Genomic DNA, 17798 nt, shown 5'->3' on the forward strand with positions numbered 1-17798 from the left:
CATACCAGCCTTAAAATCACTACACTGGTTACCTGTCAACTCTAGAATAGACTTTAAAATACTATTAATAGTCTATAAATCTCTCCACAGTCACTCACCAGAATATATTTCAGACATGCTTGTTAGGTACATGCCCAACAGACCACTCAGATCCTCAGGTACTGAACTTTTAACAGTTCCAAAAGCCAGGACCAAGAAACACTGAGAGGCAGCTTTTACTTTCTATGCCCCCAACCTCTGGAACACCCTGCCGGAGTGCCTAAGAAGGGCCGAAACAACGGAGGTCTTCAAGCGAGGTCTCAAGACGTACCTTTTGCGACCTAGCCTACAATCACTAGCCAGGACCTTGAGACACAGAAAGGCAGCCTCACACCTACCTGTGAATCCTCTGTATACATTGGTATTTATCCTGCTATGCACTGTATGTATATCAAGTAGTGTACAGAAGCTGGTTACCCTGAAACAGGCTTATTCTGTTCTGACAGCTGTGTTGCTTCAATGGCTCAGTGTGCTACTAACCGTTTTCTGCCTCCCCTAGTGCCTCTCTCTCTCCCTCCTACCTTCTAACCAGGTCCAGTGGATGCACTACTGTCGCCCGCAGACCACCCTGAGTCTGATAGATACCCCCGTGTCAGCTGTGGATGTCGTAGTATTTAGTACACACACACACGTACACACACATACACACAGACACACATCAGTCCACATCTGGCTTAGGCCTGGACCTGATGCTCTTAGCCTTTCTTGCTCTGAAAATGTAATTTAATGTAATTTATTGCTCTATAAATGTTCTTAGCCATTAGACAAAGGGTGATTACAGGTGACAAATAGACATCGGGTGATTACTGTTTTGTTGCTTCCCTCTGGAATATGTAGAGAGTGGGTCGTATGCCCATCTCCCTTGTTCTCTGTAAAGCACATTGTGTTGCCTCTGGGTATGAAATGCGCTATACAAATAAAGCTTTGATTGATTGATTGATTGAGAAGCATGCTACATTTATCTCGCATACTAAACATGTTTTCGTGGAGTAGTACAGGTATGTACTAAATAGCATGTAGTAGGCGAGTTGCAGTATGTACTATATAGTATGTAGTATGGACATTCGGACACGGCCCAAGCTCTGGTAGGGCTGGGTAAGGGCGATCAACTTCTTTGTTTAAATTTTTACTTGCTTGCCGATTGGCTATTTGGATCCTGCCGTCACAGTCATACAACAACTATTTTTTAGTAACTAGTTAGTAGTTACTAGTTAAGACAATGCCTTAATTGCTGTAGTAAAACCAAAATTAGACACCAACTAGTATGCGACTTAGCAACTAAGAGTTTAGTCAGGGTTTAGGCGTGTGACTAAATGCTTGGGTGGAGTGACGCAGCAGCAGGCAGGATGTGATACACTAAGAACATTGTATTAGTATTATTCAATTTCATAAATATATGAATATTTAAGAGGTTTAACCTCTCCTCCCCAGCAAAAAATGTGTATGCAGGCTACACTGTTATATCATCCTGAGGAAAATGGCTGTTTTCAGAGAAATGTCATGGTTTAACCTGATCCTGTTAGCTGTTTCTAATTATGATGTTGACCCCTGAGTCTGCTCAAGTGTTCTGTAAGAAACTGTGTCTCCCTTCCAAAGACTTATGAGAGGGGTGGAAGGGTGACATTCCATGGTTGGTACATTCTGTGGACAACAGCAATTGTTGTGGTTAGAGATAAGAGGCCTGGGTGGCGTAGGTTATCTCGCTACAAGGCCGTAAGCTGCAGGAGAGACCAGACCAGTCTGATCGGGGAAGGGGGGGGGGGGGGGGGTGGAACGCCCCCGAACCATAAGAACCGTGCTCGAGCTCAGATGCTTTGATTTGGGTAAGACAGCCACAGGCAGGCAAGCTGACATCAGACTAGATGCCATCGTCTTTTGTATGCTATAACCTTCTGTAATAAAACAGCTTTTGATTGTCGCTCAAATCCCGTGTTGGAGAGATTCATTTGGAATACACCTGGGAAAAGGGACACTGGACTGTGTGGTAATGTCAGAGATTGGGGGCCCGTCTTTTATTGAAATCAAAACACAACGCAAAGCTGAATAAGGACAATAATAAAAGACAACGAAAGTCAACAGTCCCTACCAATGTTGAAACCAAACCTACGCCCTTGGATGTGGAACCCAGAACAGTAACGTTTCAGTATGCAGCTGGCTTTGTTGGACACTTACTAAGATAAATAACGTCTGGTGAACAATGCTGATTTAATGTCGGGTTCACAGTGCAAATGATCTGTCTTCTGGTAAGACCCACAGTTGCAATTATTTGACTAACTAGGTCTATAGCTACTGTTCGTAGCTGGCTGAAAGCTATAACGTTAGTCTAATAGCCCAAGCCTCCAAGCTTGCGTGGCCGGCTGCAGGGTGCTTTTCCTCGGTGTCACAGGGGAGATGCACCGTCGTTATTACCGTAACTTTATCCTACTTTTTCCAAATAATGCGAATTCAAGGATATGGCCTGTTGGGTAGCACGTTTCTTTATAATGTTTGGGGGTTAAAAGGTAGTGTGACATCTTACGTTTCTTATATTAAGTACTTTGTAAATGCCTGTACACTTTCTGGTGCCGAGGTAACTATGGTTACAAACAACAAATGTGTGGAAGTTGGGGCCGCGGCTGTCAATCACTTCTGACTGACTCTTTGACACGCCCACAAAACGAGGTGAGCTTGTAGAGGGGGAAATTTGGGCATATAAAAAGGGTTTTATGGTACTTAAAAAGGCCTCCAGCCTGCGTGTGAATCCTCTGTATACATTGGTGTATATCCTGTTATGCACTGTGTGTATATTTAGATGTGTATACAGATGCTGGTTGCCCTGCAACTGGCACGTTCTGTTTTAATATCTGTGTTGCATTTATGGCTCTGTGTGCTACTAACCCTTTTCTGCCTCCCCTCTCCCTAGTGCCTCTCTCTCTCCCTCCTACCTTCTAACCAGGTCCAGTGGATGCCCCACTGTCACCCGCAGACCACCCTGAGTCCGATAGATACAGTACCCCTGTGTCTGCTGTGGATGTCCAGTACAGCCACTAACCCTGTCCTCCTCCCTAGTGTCTCTCCCTCTTATACTCTAAACAGTAGACTGCCCCTGTGGACTCCCCCTGTCCCCTGCAGGCCACCCTGTCCCGGAGAACTATATATAATCATCCCCTGGTCTTGTCCTGTCTGTGATGTGTGAGTCTGTGTGTATAGATCTCTGTGTGTATACTGTACTGTGACATGTTTTTGTGTTTTATGTCTTTTTTTTGTGATAATGTGTAATGTCAGTTTTTATTGTATTTTATTTATTTTAACTTTTAATATGTGTATCTTTTTAGATTAACTACTTTTGTAAATTCTGCAATCTTTTTCAGTGTAAACTGCAATTGTGAATTAAATAAGCCAAAAGTCCACCCTATGGCTCCTGGAAAGGCCCCCTGCCTCCTCATGACTAGCTCCTTCCCACTCTGTCGTCAGCTGTCCCTATCCAGCCAACTTACCCCTTTTTTTTTTACTTTTTTTTTTTACCTTGGTTCTCTGCTTTCTGTCTCCCCACCTCTGCCTTGCGGCATTCTCTATGAGCCTGTTCTGCTAAGTGCTTTCTGTGCTTTGTTATAGGATTCACTTAAATATCATATTAGAGACTACAGGGATAGCTAACACATAATGGCCTACTAACTATTTGTGCACTCTCCTGTTAGTCGTGTCTCTCTTATGATGTATCTAGCCAATGTTTACTGCTCTGTATATGTTCTTAGCCAATAGACAAACATTTTCCAGGAGCTTGCTCGATCGTCTCGTTGAGAGAGGTCAGGGGAGAATCTTTACAGCTCACTTTTCCGGCCCCTGGGTGAACTGTTTTCTTGCTTCCCTCTGGAATATGTAGGACCCATGCCCACCCTCCTATTGTTCTCTGTAAAGCGCATTGTGTTGCCTCTGTGTATGAAATGCGCTATACAAATAAAGTTTGATTGATTGATTGATTGAAAGATAACTGGCTTGCCACGGTTATTCCTTTAAGCACACATAAAATATGCAAAATCTATTAGAATAAGCCAATAGAAAGAAATTGACTTATAATAACACGCTTCATTACTTCGTTATTTAAAAGATGAAATATGTATTACTATCAGGTTAATTATCTGTGTCTCAGAGCCACTGATGTGTTCACTCTGGCAGATGAATGAGTGACGGCTCTTATTGACTCCAGCTGTTTGAAAGCGACCGTGTCAGAGTGAAGCAGCGAGCCCTCGGACCTGTCTGGAGACAGCGCAGGGAAGTGGGCTAGTTCTGGAGCAGATCACTGTCTAACCCTAACCCCTAACCCTCAACACAGACAGAGACAGGGTATGGAAACCATGCGCCACCTTGGATTGCCTTGTTTTTTTAAACAGTTAAGAAGTTAGCGGGACATTTAGCTGCCATGTTACTCAACATAAAGCACTACTCAACAATTACTTTTTCTTTTTCAGTAGCTAGTTAGCTAGTAGTAGTAGTAGTAGTAGTAGTAGTAGTAGTAATAGTAATAGTAATAATAGTAGTAGTGGTGGTATTAGTGGTAATAGTAGTAGTAGTGGTAGTAGTAGTAGTAGGAGTAGTACTGTAGTAGAAGTAGGGCTAATACTACTACTACGACTACTACTACTAATACTAATACTACCACTACTACTATTATTACTACTACTACTACTACCTCTAATACTACTACTATTACTACTACTACTACTACTACTACTACTACCACCACCACCACCACCACCACCACTACTACTATTACTACTACTTCTACTACTACTTCTACTACTACTAATACTACTACTACTACCACTACTACCACCACCACCACCACCACCACCACTACTACTACTATTATTACTATTACTACTACCACTACTACTACTACTACTACTACTACCACTTCTGGCTGTGAAAAACTATCTAGTGATCCAGGATTGTGAGCGTTGGCGTGCTGTGTCCTTACCGTTGTTGTTGCCCAGATGGAAGTACCCGTCGACGAGGGAGGCTCCGTTGTTGAAGTGCTGGGTCATGTGGTCCAGCCAGTTGGCCTCCAGGCCGCGCAGCTCCTGGTCCCGGAGCTGGACCCTCAGAGGGACCTTGACGGTGTAGTACTTCAGCTGGCTCTCGCCACTCACCGGGTGGTTGAACAGCGCCAGTAGCTCCGCCCCTGACAATGCAGAACACAGCGAAGAGCCAATGCTGTCATGACGATAATTCACATTTATTTGTCGTCTATGTACAAGATACAGACACCAGTACCATGAAATGCTCAAGCTACTGGACTACTAGTCTGAGTTGTGGTACTTTGTTGTCATTTGATGCTTTAATAGTGCAATTCCCCTCTCTGGGGATCGATAAAGCGCTACTATGACTACTGCTGTCATGTAACAGAGTTGACACATTCTGTCAGGTGATTTATAACCACCCTGGAGACGTTTGCCTCCTAACAGGGCTGACTCCTGCCGCAGCCACACCTAGAGGCTGTGCTCTACAGCGCTGACTCCGCCTCTTTACCACAGCCCATTTACTCTGCTATAAATCAATAACGCTGCACGACGTCTCCAACTGCTTTCTATCAACACTACAGTACATCAAGCTGCAATAACGCATGAGGCACTGAACTGCAGGGATGAAAAACGATACTTGAACATCAATTTGAATGTATATCTTCCAACATTCCTGCTGTTGTCATTCTGAAGGGAGAAAGCTTCATCATTCAAATGATCCTAGTTCAGAAGGGAAATGTATACACGTGCATGAACTTTCTCTGTGGCAGCTGAAATCATTTAAATGGCAACATTCATCTTTCTAATGCAAATATCTGTCTGTATCCCTCTCATCTGAACCCCACAGAGAAACAGAATTGGCTGTATGCCAACCCCTCGCACACGCGCGCACACACACACACACACACACACACACACAAAACACACGCTTGCACGAACGCACACACGCACGCACGCACACAGACAGACACACGCACACACACGCACGCACACGCGCACACACACACACACACACACACACACACACACACACACACACACACACACACACACACACACACACACACACACACACACACACACCAGGAACCATGGCTCAGTTGCTCTGTTTTTTCAGTCAGACACCCTGGAAGAATGAATCATTTATTGCCATAATTTCTGTCTGGCTAGAGTGATGTGACAGCTGCTCACTAGATTCCCTCAATCTATGGAGGCTCACAATCACACCCACACAATCACAGCCCACAACCCATCACCACAATCACAGCCCACAACTCATCACCACAATCACAGCCCACAAATCATCACCACAACAATTCACACAACTCATCACCACAACACTTCACACAACTCATCACCACAATCACACCCCACAACTCATCACCACAACACTTCACACAACTCATCACCACAACACTTCACACAACCCTCCCTGCACACTTTCCTGGAACTAATGGCTGCAAAAAAAACAATAAACAATGAGTCAAAATCCAGTATGAACTTTTTTTATAGGCTAACTCTTTTGGACTTCATTATTCTAAAATATATTCAATTAATGTTACGGCTCCGCCTCCGCCCTGGCGCTCTCCAGCTCCCACCACCGTTCCCGCAGCACGCACGCCACGGCCTTCCACTTCAGCACGCGCTCTGCGCGCCCTCCGACGTAATCACCCCCGCACACCTGAAGACGTTTCTGCTAACCAGCTCCGAGGGCGCGGCTAACCTGCTGCCACTAATCATCCAATCACCTCCCCTATAAGAACCCGGTCTTCCCAACGATCGTCGCCAGTTCTTCCCTAAGATTCCTTGTGGCAAGTTGTGGTTTTCTAAGTTCCCGTGCTAGTGGTTATTATAGTTGTTTTTTTCCGTGTTACTCATTCTACTCTCCACTCCTCCAGATTTCGGTTTGTTTGCTGCTCTTTCCCTGGACTGACACACGGCTTCTCCGACCCATTCTCCCCGGACCTCGACCACGGCTTGGATTATGTTTTCTGGACATTGTTTGTTGATCGATTGACCCCTGCCTGAACTTGACTACCCTTTGCCTTGCCCTCTGTACCGTCGCTATTGTATTAAACCGCCCTCTGGGCTTGGAACTGTCCGTCTGTGTCCGTGGTCCTGCGTTTGGGTCAGCTAGCCAACCAGCCCCCTTACAATTAATTCATTTATTCATGTATTACTTGATTTTCACCCAGCAGAGTGTTGCATTCAGTGCTGAAGTGGTGGTTGGTCATTATAAAGAGCATGTTGAGAGACCTCTACGCTGTTCCACAAAACACAGTATCTGTCCCTCAATCAGAAACACCACGAGTCATGAGAAATACCGTCGACTTCACTGAACTAACTGTACGTGTTGTTTCTGTCTATGGGGAAGGCTGAGTGTGGAGAAGGTCTGGATGAAACCGATTAAACCAATCATTAACATTCCCCTGAACATCAGATCAGCCTCACATGACGGCCGGCCCCTGAACACAGTGGGTCAGGTTAGATACATGTTTATAGAATTACTCTATATCCACCCTGGGAACTGCCCTGAAAACACACATGCACATGCACACACACACACACACACACAGGTCAGGGGAGTGTATTTGGGTTCAGTGTCTGGGGCCCTATTAAGCGCTCATGAAAGGCCTCAGACAGACGGATAACGTTAGCGCTTAACGGGCTGACGAGCTAACGAGCACATGAAGGCCATTACAACGTTCAAACATATTGCTTCAAAGTCTGCTCTGACGAGTTGGGCCAAGGTCAGCTCCTCCTCTGCTCCTCATCCCCTCTGTCTATAGAGCCTCCCCAGGTCCTCATCCCCTCTGTCTACAGAGCCTCCCCAGGTCCTCATCCCCTCTGTCAGAGCTTCGCCAGGTCCTCATCGCCTCTGTCAGAGCTTCCCCAGGTCCTCATCCCCTCTGTCTACAGAGCTTCCCCAGGTCCTCATCTCCTCTGTCAGAGCTTCCCCAGGTCCTCATCCCCTCTGTCTATAGAGCTTCCCCAGGTCCTCATCCCCTCTGTCTACAGAGCTTCCCCAGGTCCTCATCCCCTCTGTCAGAGCTTCTCCAGGTCCTCATCCCCTCTGTCAGAGCTTCTCCAGGTCCTCATCCCCTCTGTCAGAGCCTCCCCAGGTCCTCATCCCCTGTCTATAGAGCTTCCCCAGGTCCTCATCCCCTCTGTCAGAGCTTCTCCAGGTCCTCATACACCTCTGTCTATAGAGCTTCCCCAGGTCCTCATCCCCTCTGTCTATAGAGCTTCTCCAGGTCCTCATCCCCTCTGTCTACAGAGCCTCCCCAGGTCCTCATCCCCTCTGGCCTCAGACATAGCGTCTCCCCTCACTGGCAGGACTCATCCCTAGCTACAGTAGCTCGCTGTGTGATGCTAAATGACTCATCCCTAGCTAGCTCGCTGTGTGATGCTAGTATTAGTATGTCACTAGTATGTTGCAAGGACTTTTCAACCTTGATGTCGCAAGGACAATCCAACCCTTGATGCTGAGCACCAAGCATGGAGGCATTGGGTACCATTTATTATAGTCTTTGGTATGAATGACTCGGCCTGGGATCGAACCCCCACCCTCCCAATCTCAGAGTGGACACTCTAACCACAAGGCCACTGAGCTGGTGCTTCTATGGAGGGGACTGTTTTTATTGTTTTCTATGTTTATTGTTAGTACTGGTACCATCTTGTTGTGTTTTAGTGTTTTTCTATTGTTATCTGTGTGTCTTGTTTTGACTACAACATCGAATTTCCCCATTGGGGATTAATAAAGTACTATCTATGTAATCTAAACACCCCACCATCTCTTCTACTGATCAACCCCCTGATGTGATCAGTTCTAAACAACAGAGCTAGATTGGTTTCTTTCTTTCTGTCTGTCTGAGAAGCAGTAGGGCTGTAGTGAAGTCTGTAGTGAAGGCTGTAGTGAAGTCTGTAGTGAAGTCTGTAGTGAAGTCTGTAGGGAACTCTGTAGTTAAGTCTGTAGGGAACTCTGTAGTGAAGGCTGTAGTGAAGGCTGTAGTGAAGTCTGTAGGAAACTCTGTAGTGAAGTCTGTAGTGAAGTCTGTAGGGAACTCTGTAGTGAAGTCTGTAGTGAAGTCTGTAGGGAACTCTGTAGTGAAGTCTGTAGTGAAGGCTATAGTGAAGTCTGTAGCAGTCAGCTCCTCCTCCTGCACCTGTGCTCCCACCACATGACCTCATCACGCCTCTTCTAATTCAGACCTGTCCGGTCCAGTCTCAGTCTCATCTGCGTTCACCCCTCTGGCCGCTCGGCCTGCACAGCTGTGTGAGGAGAGGATGGGCCCTATAGATCACTGTGTGAGGGGAGGATGGGCCGTACTGATCACTGTGTGAGGGGAGGATGGGCCCTATAGATGTAAATGTAAATGGACTGCACTTATATAGCGCTTTTATCCAAAGCACTTTACAACGGCCTCTCATTCACCCATTCACACACCAATGGCGGCAGCTGCCATGCAAGGTGCTAACCTGCTCATTGGGAGCAATTTGGGGTTCAATGTCTTGCCCAAGGACACTTCGACATATGGACAGGAGGAGGCGGGATTCGAACCATCGAAGATCGTTCATAGATCACTGAGTGAGGAGAGGATGGGCCCTATAGATCACTGAGTGAGGGGAGGATTGGCCCTATAGATCACTGAGTGAGGGGATAGGATGGGCCCTATAGATCACTGTGTGAGAGGAGGATGGGCCCTATAGATCACTGAGTGAGGAGAGGATTGGCCCTATAGATCACTGAGTGAGGGGAAAGGAAGGGCCCTATAGATCACTGTGTGAGGGGAGGATGGGCCCTATAGATCACTGAGTGAGGGGAGGATGGGCCCTATAGATCACTGTGTGAGGAGAGGATGGACCGTACTGATCACTGTATGAGAGGAGGATGGGCCCTATAGATCACTGTGTGAGGGGAGGATGGGCCCTATAGATCACTGAGTGAGGGGATAGGATGGGCCCTATAGATCACTGTGTGAGGAGAGGATGGACCGTACTGATCACTGTGTGAGAGGAGGATGGGCCCTATAGATCACTGTGTGAGGGGAGGATGGGCCCTATAGATCACTGAGTGAGGGGATAGGATGGGCCCTATAGATCACTGAGTGAGGGGATAGGATGGGCCCTATAGATCACTGAGTGAGGGGATAGGATGGGCCCTATAGATCACTGTGTGAGGGGAGGATGGGCCCTATAGATCACTGTGAGTCAGCCTCTGTAAAGAAGACGACCAGAGGCAGCGACATGGCTGCCTGGCACCAGTCAGTCTCACCTCCTGGAGGCTGGAGGGAGGAAGGAGGGATGAAACTGTACTATAAGAGATGAGAGGGTGAGGGAGTAGAGAGATGGGAGCTCACACACACACACACACACACACACACACACACACACACACACACACACACACACACACACACACACACACACACACACACACACACACACTCTTTCACACTTTTACTTTTTTCAACTTTTTTTCAACTGGGACTGCATAGAGAGTGTGAGGGAGAACACCATCTGGTGTTCCAAAATGCTCATAAAAAATCTATCAATGAATTGATGGCAGTGAAAGCGGGGGGGCACCGACGGACTGGACCCGGGCGGCAGAGGCTGGCTCTGGGGACATGGAACGTGACCTCGCTGGGGGGGAAGGAGCCGGAGCTTGTGAGGGAGGTGGAACGATACCAATTACACCTGGTGGGGCTAACCTCCACGCACAGCACCGGCGCCGGAACCAAACTCCTGGATAGGGGTTGGACCCTGTTCTTCTCCGGAGTTGCTCACGGTATGAGGCGTAAGGCAGGTGTGGCTATACTAGCTAGCCCCCAGCTGAGTGACTCTGTGCTGGAGTTCACCCCAGTGGACGAGAGGGTCGCCTCCCTGCGCCTTAGGACTGTGGGGGAGGGGGCGGGGGGGGACTCTGACTGTGGTTTGTGCTCTGCTCCGAACAGCAGTTCAGAGTACTCGGCCTTTCTGCAGACCCGAAGTGGAGTCCTATTTGGGGTTCCTGCAGGGGACTCCACTGTCCTATTGGGGGACTTTAATGTGCACGTGGGCAATGATTGAGAAACTTGGAGGGGCGTGATTGGGAGGCATGGCCACCACGATCTGAACCCGAGTGGTGTTTTGTTGTTGGACTTCTGTGCTAGTCACGGTTTGTCCATAACAAACACCATGTTCGAACACAAGGATGCCCACAAGTACACCTGGCATCAGAACACTTTAGGCCGAAGGTCAATGATCGATTTCGTTATCCTATCATCTGATCTGAGGACATGTGTTTTGGACACTTGGGTAAAGAGAGGGGCAGAGCTGTCCACTGATCACCATCTGGTGGTGAGCTGGTTTTGATGGCGGGGGAAGCTTCTGGACAGACCTGGAAAACCCAAATATGAACTGAGGGGGAACTGGGAACGTCTGGAGGAAGAGACTGTCCGGAGAGATTTCAATTGCCACCGCCGGCAGGGATTCTCAGGCATCCCTGTGGAGGTTGGGGACATCGAGCATGAGTGGTCGGTGTTCAAAACCTCCTTTGCTGAAGCTGCAGCTGGGAGCTGCGGCCTGAGGGCCATAGGTACCTCAAGGGGCGGTAACTCTCGGACACCGTGGTGGACAGCAGTGGTCAGGGAAGCCGTCCGACTGAAGAAGGAGGCCTTCCGGGATATGCCCGGGGGAATCTAGAAGCAGTTGCAGGGTATCGACTGGCCCGGAGGGCTGCGGCTTCGGCCGTGACCAAGGCAAAGCAGTGGGTGTGGAGGAGTTTGGAGAAACCATGGAGAAGGACTTTCGGTCGGCACCAAAGAGTTTCTGGAAGACCATCAGACACCTCAGGAAGGCAAAGCGGGGGACCATCCAAGCTGTATACAGCAAGGAAGGGACACTGCTGACCTCAACTGAGGAGGTTGTTGAGCATTGGAAGGAGCACTTTGAGGAACTCCTGAACCCGACTAATCCATCCTCTACAATCGAGGCAGAGCCGGAAGATGATGGGGGGTCATCGTCAATTTCTCTGGAGGAGGTCACTGAGGTAGTCAAACAACTCCACAGTGGCAAAGCCCCAGGGACTGACCGTCCAGAAATGCTGAAGGCACTGGGTATTGAGGGGCTGTCTTGGTTGACACGCCTCTTTAACATTGCATGGAAGTCCAGGTCAGTGCCAAAGGATTGGTAGACTGGGGTGGTGGTCCCAATATTCCAAAAAGGGGACCAGAGGGTGTGTGCCAATTATAGAGGCATCACATTACTCAGCCTCCCAGGGAAAGTGTATTCCAAGGTGCTGGAAAGGAGGGTCCGGCCGATAGTCGAACCTCAGATCGAAGAGGAACAATGCGGATTTCGTCCTGTCTTCACTCTCGCAAGGATCTTGGAGGGGGCTTGGGAGTTTGCCCAACCTGTCTACATGTGTTTTGTGGACTTGGAGAAGGCTTATGACCGGGTCCCTCGAGAGGTCTTGTGGAGGGTTATGCAGGAGTATGGGGTGAGGGGGTCCCTACTTAGGGCCATCCAATCCCTGTACACCCAGAGCGAGAGCTGTGTCCGTGTCCTCAGCAGTAAGTCATCTTCCTTTCTGGTGGGGGTTGGCCTCCGCCAGGGCTGCGCTTTGTCACCAATCCTGTTTGTGATTTTCATGGACAGGATATCGAGGCATAGTCGTGGGGAGGTGGGTTTGCAGTTCGGTGAGCTGGGGATCGTGTCGCTGCTATTTGCAGATGATGTGGTCCTGATGGCATCATCTGCCTGTGACCTCCAGCACTCTCTGGATAGGTTCGCAACTGAGTTTGAAGCAGCTGGGATGAGCACTTCTAAATCTGAGGCCATGGTTCTCAGCAGAAAACCGGTGGTCTGTCCGCTCCGAGTAGGAAATGAGTCCTTACCCCAAGTGAAGGAGTTCAAGTATCTGGGGGTCTTGTTCACGAGTGAGGGAACCATGGAGAGGGAGTTTGGCCGGAGAATCGGAGCAGCTGGTGCGGTTCTGCAGTCGCTTTACCGCACTGTTGTGACGAAAAGAGAGCTGAGCCAAAAGGCAAAGCTCTCGATCTACCGGTCTATCTTCGTCCCCACCCTCACCTATGGTCATGAAGGATGGATCATGACCGAAAGAACGAGATCACGGATACAAGCGGCCCAAATGAGTTTTCTCCGGAGGGTGGCTGGGGTCTCCCTGAGGGATCAGGTGAGAAGTTCAGTCATCCGGGAGAGACTCGGAGTAGAGTCGCTGCTCCTTTGCGTCGAAAGGAGCCAGTTGAGGTGGTTCGGGCATCTAGTGAGGATGCCTCCTGGGCGCCTCCCTAGGGAGGTGTTCCAGGCGTGTCCGGCTGGGAGGAGGTCGCGGGGCAGACCCAGGACTAGGTGGCGGGATTACATCTCCGCACTGGCCTGTGAGCGGCTAAAGATTCCCCAGGCAGAGCTGGTTGATGCTGCCAGGGAAAGAGATGTCTGGGGCCCCCTGCTGGAACTGCTGCCTACGCGACCCAACCCCGGATAAGCGGATGAAGATGGATGGATGGATGGATGGACACGCTGAGGTCTCATCTCTCTCTCTCATCTCTCTACCCCTCACCCTCTCTCTCATCTCTCTACTCCCTCACGCTCTCTCTCATCTCTCTACTCCCTCACCCTCTCTCTCTCATCTCTACTTCCTCACCTTTGAATTTTAGAGTCTGGAAAAGCTCTCGTTCAGAGTGATTCTCAGTTGGAATTCCAACCAGGCCAATCAGCGTCCTTTGAACGCGATGACAGAATTAAACTGGTGAGGGGTGACATGATTGGTTAGGGGATAAACTAATCGCTGAGGACTCCGTTGGCGACGCCCGTCTTGGAAAGCGTCTGCAGAGCCCATTCAGAATGAAAAATGACGTGAAACGAAGTGGGAATCTGTCTACAATTTCCCTTCAGTGAGTCTGAATGCATGTGTGCAAGAGGGTTGTAATCCTACTGTGTCCGTGCAGCCTTTTGACTTGTTGAGCCTCAAGGTTAGTTGAGGAGATGTGCTATTGTACAGTACACATGGTGGAATAATATGTCCACCTTCAAATAGAACAACCTTGTTGACATTGACCAAGGAGGTTACTGTATATGATAAATGGTAAATGGATTTCACTTCAGTCGAGATCACTTTAGTCAAAATTGACCCATTTATTAGCGTGCAATAATATGTACAGCATATACATTTTTTATGCATATGAATTTTGGCGGTGTGATCTGTTCGGGGGCCCCCTGCCTTCCACGCATGTGGAAAGCGGCAATCTAGATGTTCCCCCCCTCTGGGCCGCTTGGCCCAGAGTGCCGGGCCGGAAGAGGGAACGGCATCTAGCCCCCTGCCTCTATGACAATCAGAGTGGGCCGCGATCGGGAAGACGCTCGGAGGTAACTCAGCCCACTAAGACCGTCAAAGAGCGCCACAGGAGGACTGCTGTACATTATAGTCCCTGGCCTTCACGGGCCAGCGCTTTGTGGAGTCCAAAGGAGATACAGCCTAGTGTCTCTGCCTCCATGGTGACCGGAGGGACCGCTGGATGGCCCTTCGGGGATGTTTCGGCCCACGATCACCATGGAGCGCCACAGAGACAAAGCTAGTGTAATTCCCCGGCTTCCACTAGCCGACGCATAGTGGAATACCAGAGAAAGCAGCAATACCCCCCAACAACCACGCAGCAGCATGTGGAAAGCAGCATCTAGATGTCCCCCCCCTCTGGGCCGCTGGGCCCAGAGTGCCGGGCCGGAAGAGGGAACGGCATCTAGCCCCCTGCCTCTATGACGATCAGAGTGGGCCGCGATCGGGAAGACGCTCGGAGGTAACTCAGCTCACTAAGACCGTCAAAGAGAGCCACAGGGGGACTGCTGTACATTATAGTCCCCGGCCTCCACGGGCCGACGCTTCGTGGAGTCCGAAGGAGATACAGCCTAGTGTCTCTGCCTCCATGGTGACCGGAGGGACCGCTGGATGGCCCTCGAAGATGATTCTGCCCACGGTCACCACAGAGAGCCACAGAGACCAGCTAGTGTCTACCCTGGCTTCCAATAGCTGACGCATAGTGGAATAGCAGAAGAATGCAGCAATACCCCCCAAAACAAACACACCGGCAGCTCCGAGTGGGAGCACTAGCTTCCACTGTTACAATTTTAGGCGATAATTTAGATGAACGCGCCGGCAGCTCCGAGGCCCACGTGTTACATGAGGGGGTCGGCGGAGCGCTGACTAGGATGGGTAAGCCAATTGCAGCTTGTAAGACCTGAATAGCCAGCAGGGGGAGCTCCTAACCAACAAATGTGCCATTTCACCATGGATGTATAATAGAACTTCATTAAAATATATATTTATAATTATCAGCCAATATTAATTCAAATTTTATTAATGAATGCATTAATTTACTAATAGTGTATTAATTGATAGTTTCACAAGCAATTACACTATGCATTTTAAATAAGGCCACGCCCGCACGAACCACGTGAAATCCGCAGTGACACAACACGACTTGGTTACCTTCAGCTCATCGCTCCGAGCACCCAAAACGGCCTGGACGCCGGGCCCGAGGTAGCGTTCGTATGCCGATGAAGGGGTCCAGGCAGCGCATGCGAAATTGTACACATGCTACGACAATTCTAACCGACTGAGGCCGCAGCCGTCTGGATCTAACACAGACTAAATGCTGATAACCGAAATGTGAACGGGCACGGAGGTACATCAAATGTGGAGCAGAACGCAGTGAAACGAGACCATGCAGTCGTATTGGTTAAAGTGGTCTTGGCTAGACCAGCTCTCATGTATCGGGCAGCGGATTACAGGAGGGCACGAGTGGATCGTTTGGTCCAGAACCATCCGCTGAAGGAGGGCAGACCAGGCCGGACAGGGCCGCAGCCGGGCACAGTCTGCGGAACTTCTGTAATCAAACAGGGACAGCGAGTCAGCGATTCGATTGTTGACGCCGGGGACGAGGACGCGTGGAAAAGAGTTTCCCCCGCCCGGACAGCCATGTGAAGCAGCGCATGAAGTATTAATGAACGGAATGTTCGAACGATCATAGTTGATAATATTCACGGTGCATCGTCATCGCAGAAGAGAAAGCGTTTCCTAGACCACCGAGGCTAAATGCGAAGAGGCAATTGCAGGACTCCAAATGCAGCGTATAATGACACATCCAACATTGAAGCGTGAAAGCGTAGCATACATCCTTTTAAATGAGAAATAAGCCCGTAAACCCTGCCCCAAACACTGCGGAGGTGCAGAATAGCACTGCGTTTTACCACGGCCACGATAGTCACACGCACGCAGCAGATGCAGCATAATGGCTTGTACTAAATTGATTACAATGCACAATTTACATTACGTTGTCCTAACCATTGCGGCAGCCTGATGCCACCGACCCAAACTATTTAGAAAGCTAATAAACTGCAACAATTGTTAAGGTGCATCATCGTTGTCGTTGTCTCCGAAACTAGGTTTGGACACGGCTGAAGGCAATTCGGATATACTATCCAGGCCTACTAGACAGGCGAGCCAGCCTTTTCTCCGGAAGCTATTTCAATGCGAACCTGAGTGTCAGGTCCCTACCAGAATATGCAGGGGTGGGTCGTATACCCACCTCCCCATGTCTCTGTAAAGCGTATTGAGTTGCCTCTGGGTATGAAATGCGCTATACGAATAAAGCTTTGATTGATTGATTGAACGGACCCAGCTAGCATGCGTGGCATCACTCGCAAATCAGGGGTGCTAGCGAGTAGAGCAGCAGTTCTGCTGGAACCCTCGGGCTGCAACAAAATTGAAACGCGAGAATCATTCAGCTAGTATCTAAACATAACGATACCCCTATGTGCAATACGGGAACCTCGACAAACGTCAGCTAGGCTGCAAGCGAGCAGTATAGCCTGTCATGCAGCCAGCACCAGCCAGCGAACCCACGAAACAAGCCACGAGGGGAGGACTTTGATGAACTGATTATATAACAAGAATCCACACGGGCACGATCATGCCCGAAACTGCAAACGTTTCAATGGTGAATAGCACCCGGCGTACATTACGACAGTTAAGTAATTGCGGCAGACGAGGCATGGACAACCCGTGACATCAGCGGCTCATGAATGAAACCCAGTGGCCGGCGGCGGAGGCAACGCTTCAATGGACTTCCCAACTCCCAACGCAAGCTATGCGAGCAACGCGACGCAACTGAACCATACGCAATTATGGCACGACGGTGCTACAGAGGGACGTGCACCTCGGCCTCGGAAGCCGGCGCTCCACGATGCCACCAAATGGACCCCCAAATCACGGACCGGAGAGGACGACGCAGGCAGCAGGCAGCAAAAAACGCACCAACACAGACACGAGCACGGAACGCAAGCAGAGAATGCGGAAGCCGAAGCCGCTGGATGGCGCAGGTAGCAAACGCACCAAAACACAAACATGAGCACTGAACGCGAAAGCAGAGACGCGGAAGCAGCGAGCACGCAGATACGAGCGATCAGCAGTAATGGCAGAGCGGACGCAGAGCAGAGAACGCGGAAGCAGCGAGCACGCAGATACGAGCGATCAGCAGTAATGGCAGGGCGGATGCAGAGCAGAGAACGCGGAAGCAGCAGGCGCGCAGGTACGAGCGATCAGCAGTAATGGCAGAGCGGATGCAGAGCAGAGAACGCGGAAGCAGCAGGCGCGCAGGTACGAGCGATCCATTCACACACCGATGGCGGCAGCTGCCATGCAAGGTACTAGCCTGCTCATTGGAAGCAATTTGGGCTTTAGTGTCTTGCCCAAGGACACTT

At 49.5% G+C, this 17798-nt stretch overlaps 1 protein-coding gene across 1 annotated transcript in view; it reads right to left on the bottom strand.

Annotated features, from left to right (window-relative positions):
- rftn1b (raftlin, lipid raft linker 1b) overlaps positions 1 to 17798 on the bottom strand; it is a gene marked incomplete at its 3' end in the record, with an annotated part of 209341 nt that overhangs the window by 67759 nt on the left and 123784 nt on the right. Inside the window, exon 6 of the mRNA XM_084442475.1 lies at positions 4997 to 5200. Coding sequence (XP_084298601.1) covers positions 4997 to 5200 — 204 coding nt within the window. The remainder of the gene's footprint in view (positions 1 to 4996; positions 5201 to 17798) is intronic.

The sequence above is a fragment of the Borostomias antarcticus genome (assembly GCF_949987555.1).
Source record: "Borostomias antarcticus genome assembly, chromosome: 8".
In the NCBI taxonomy this organism is placed as follows: Eukaryota; Metazoa; Chordata; class Actinopteri; order Stomiiformes; family Stomiidae; genus Borostomias; species Borostomias antarcticus.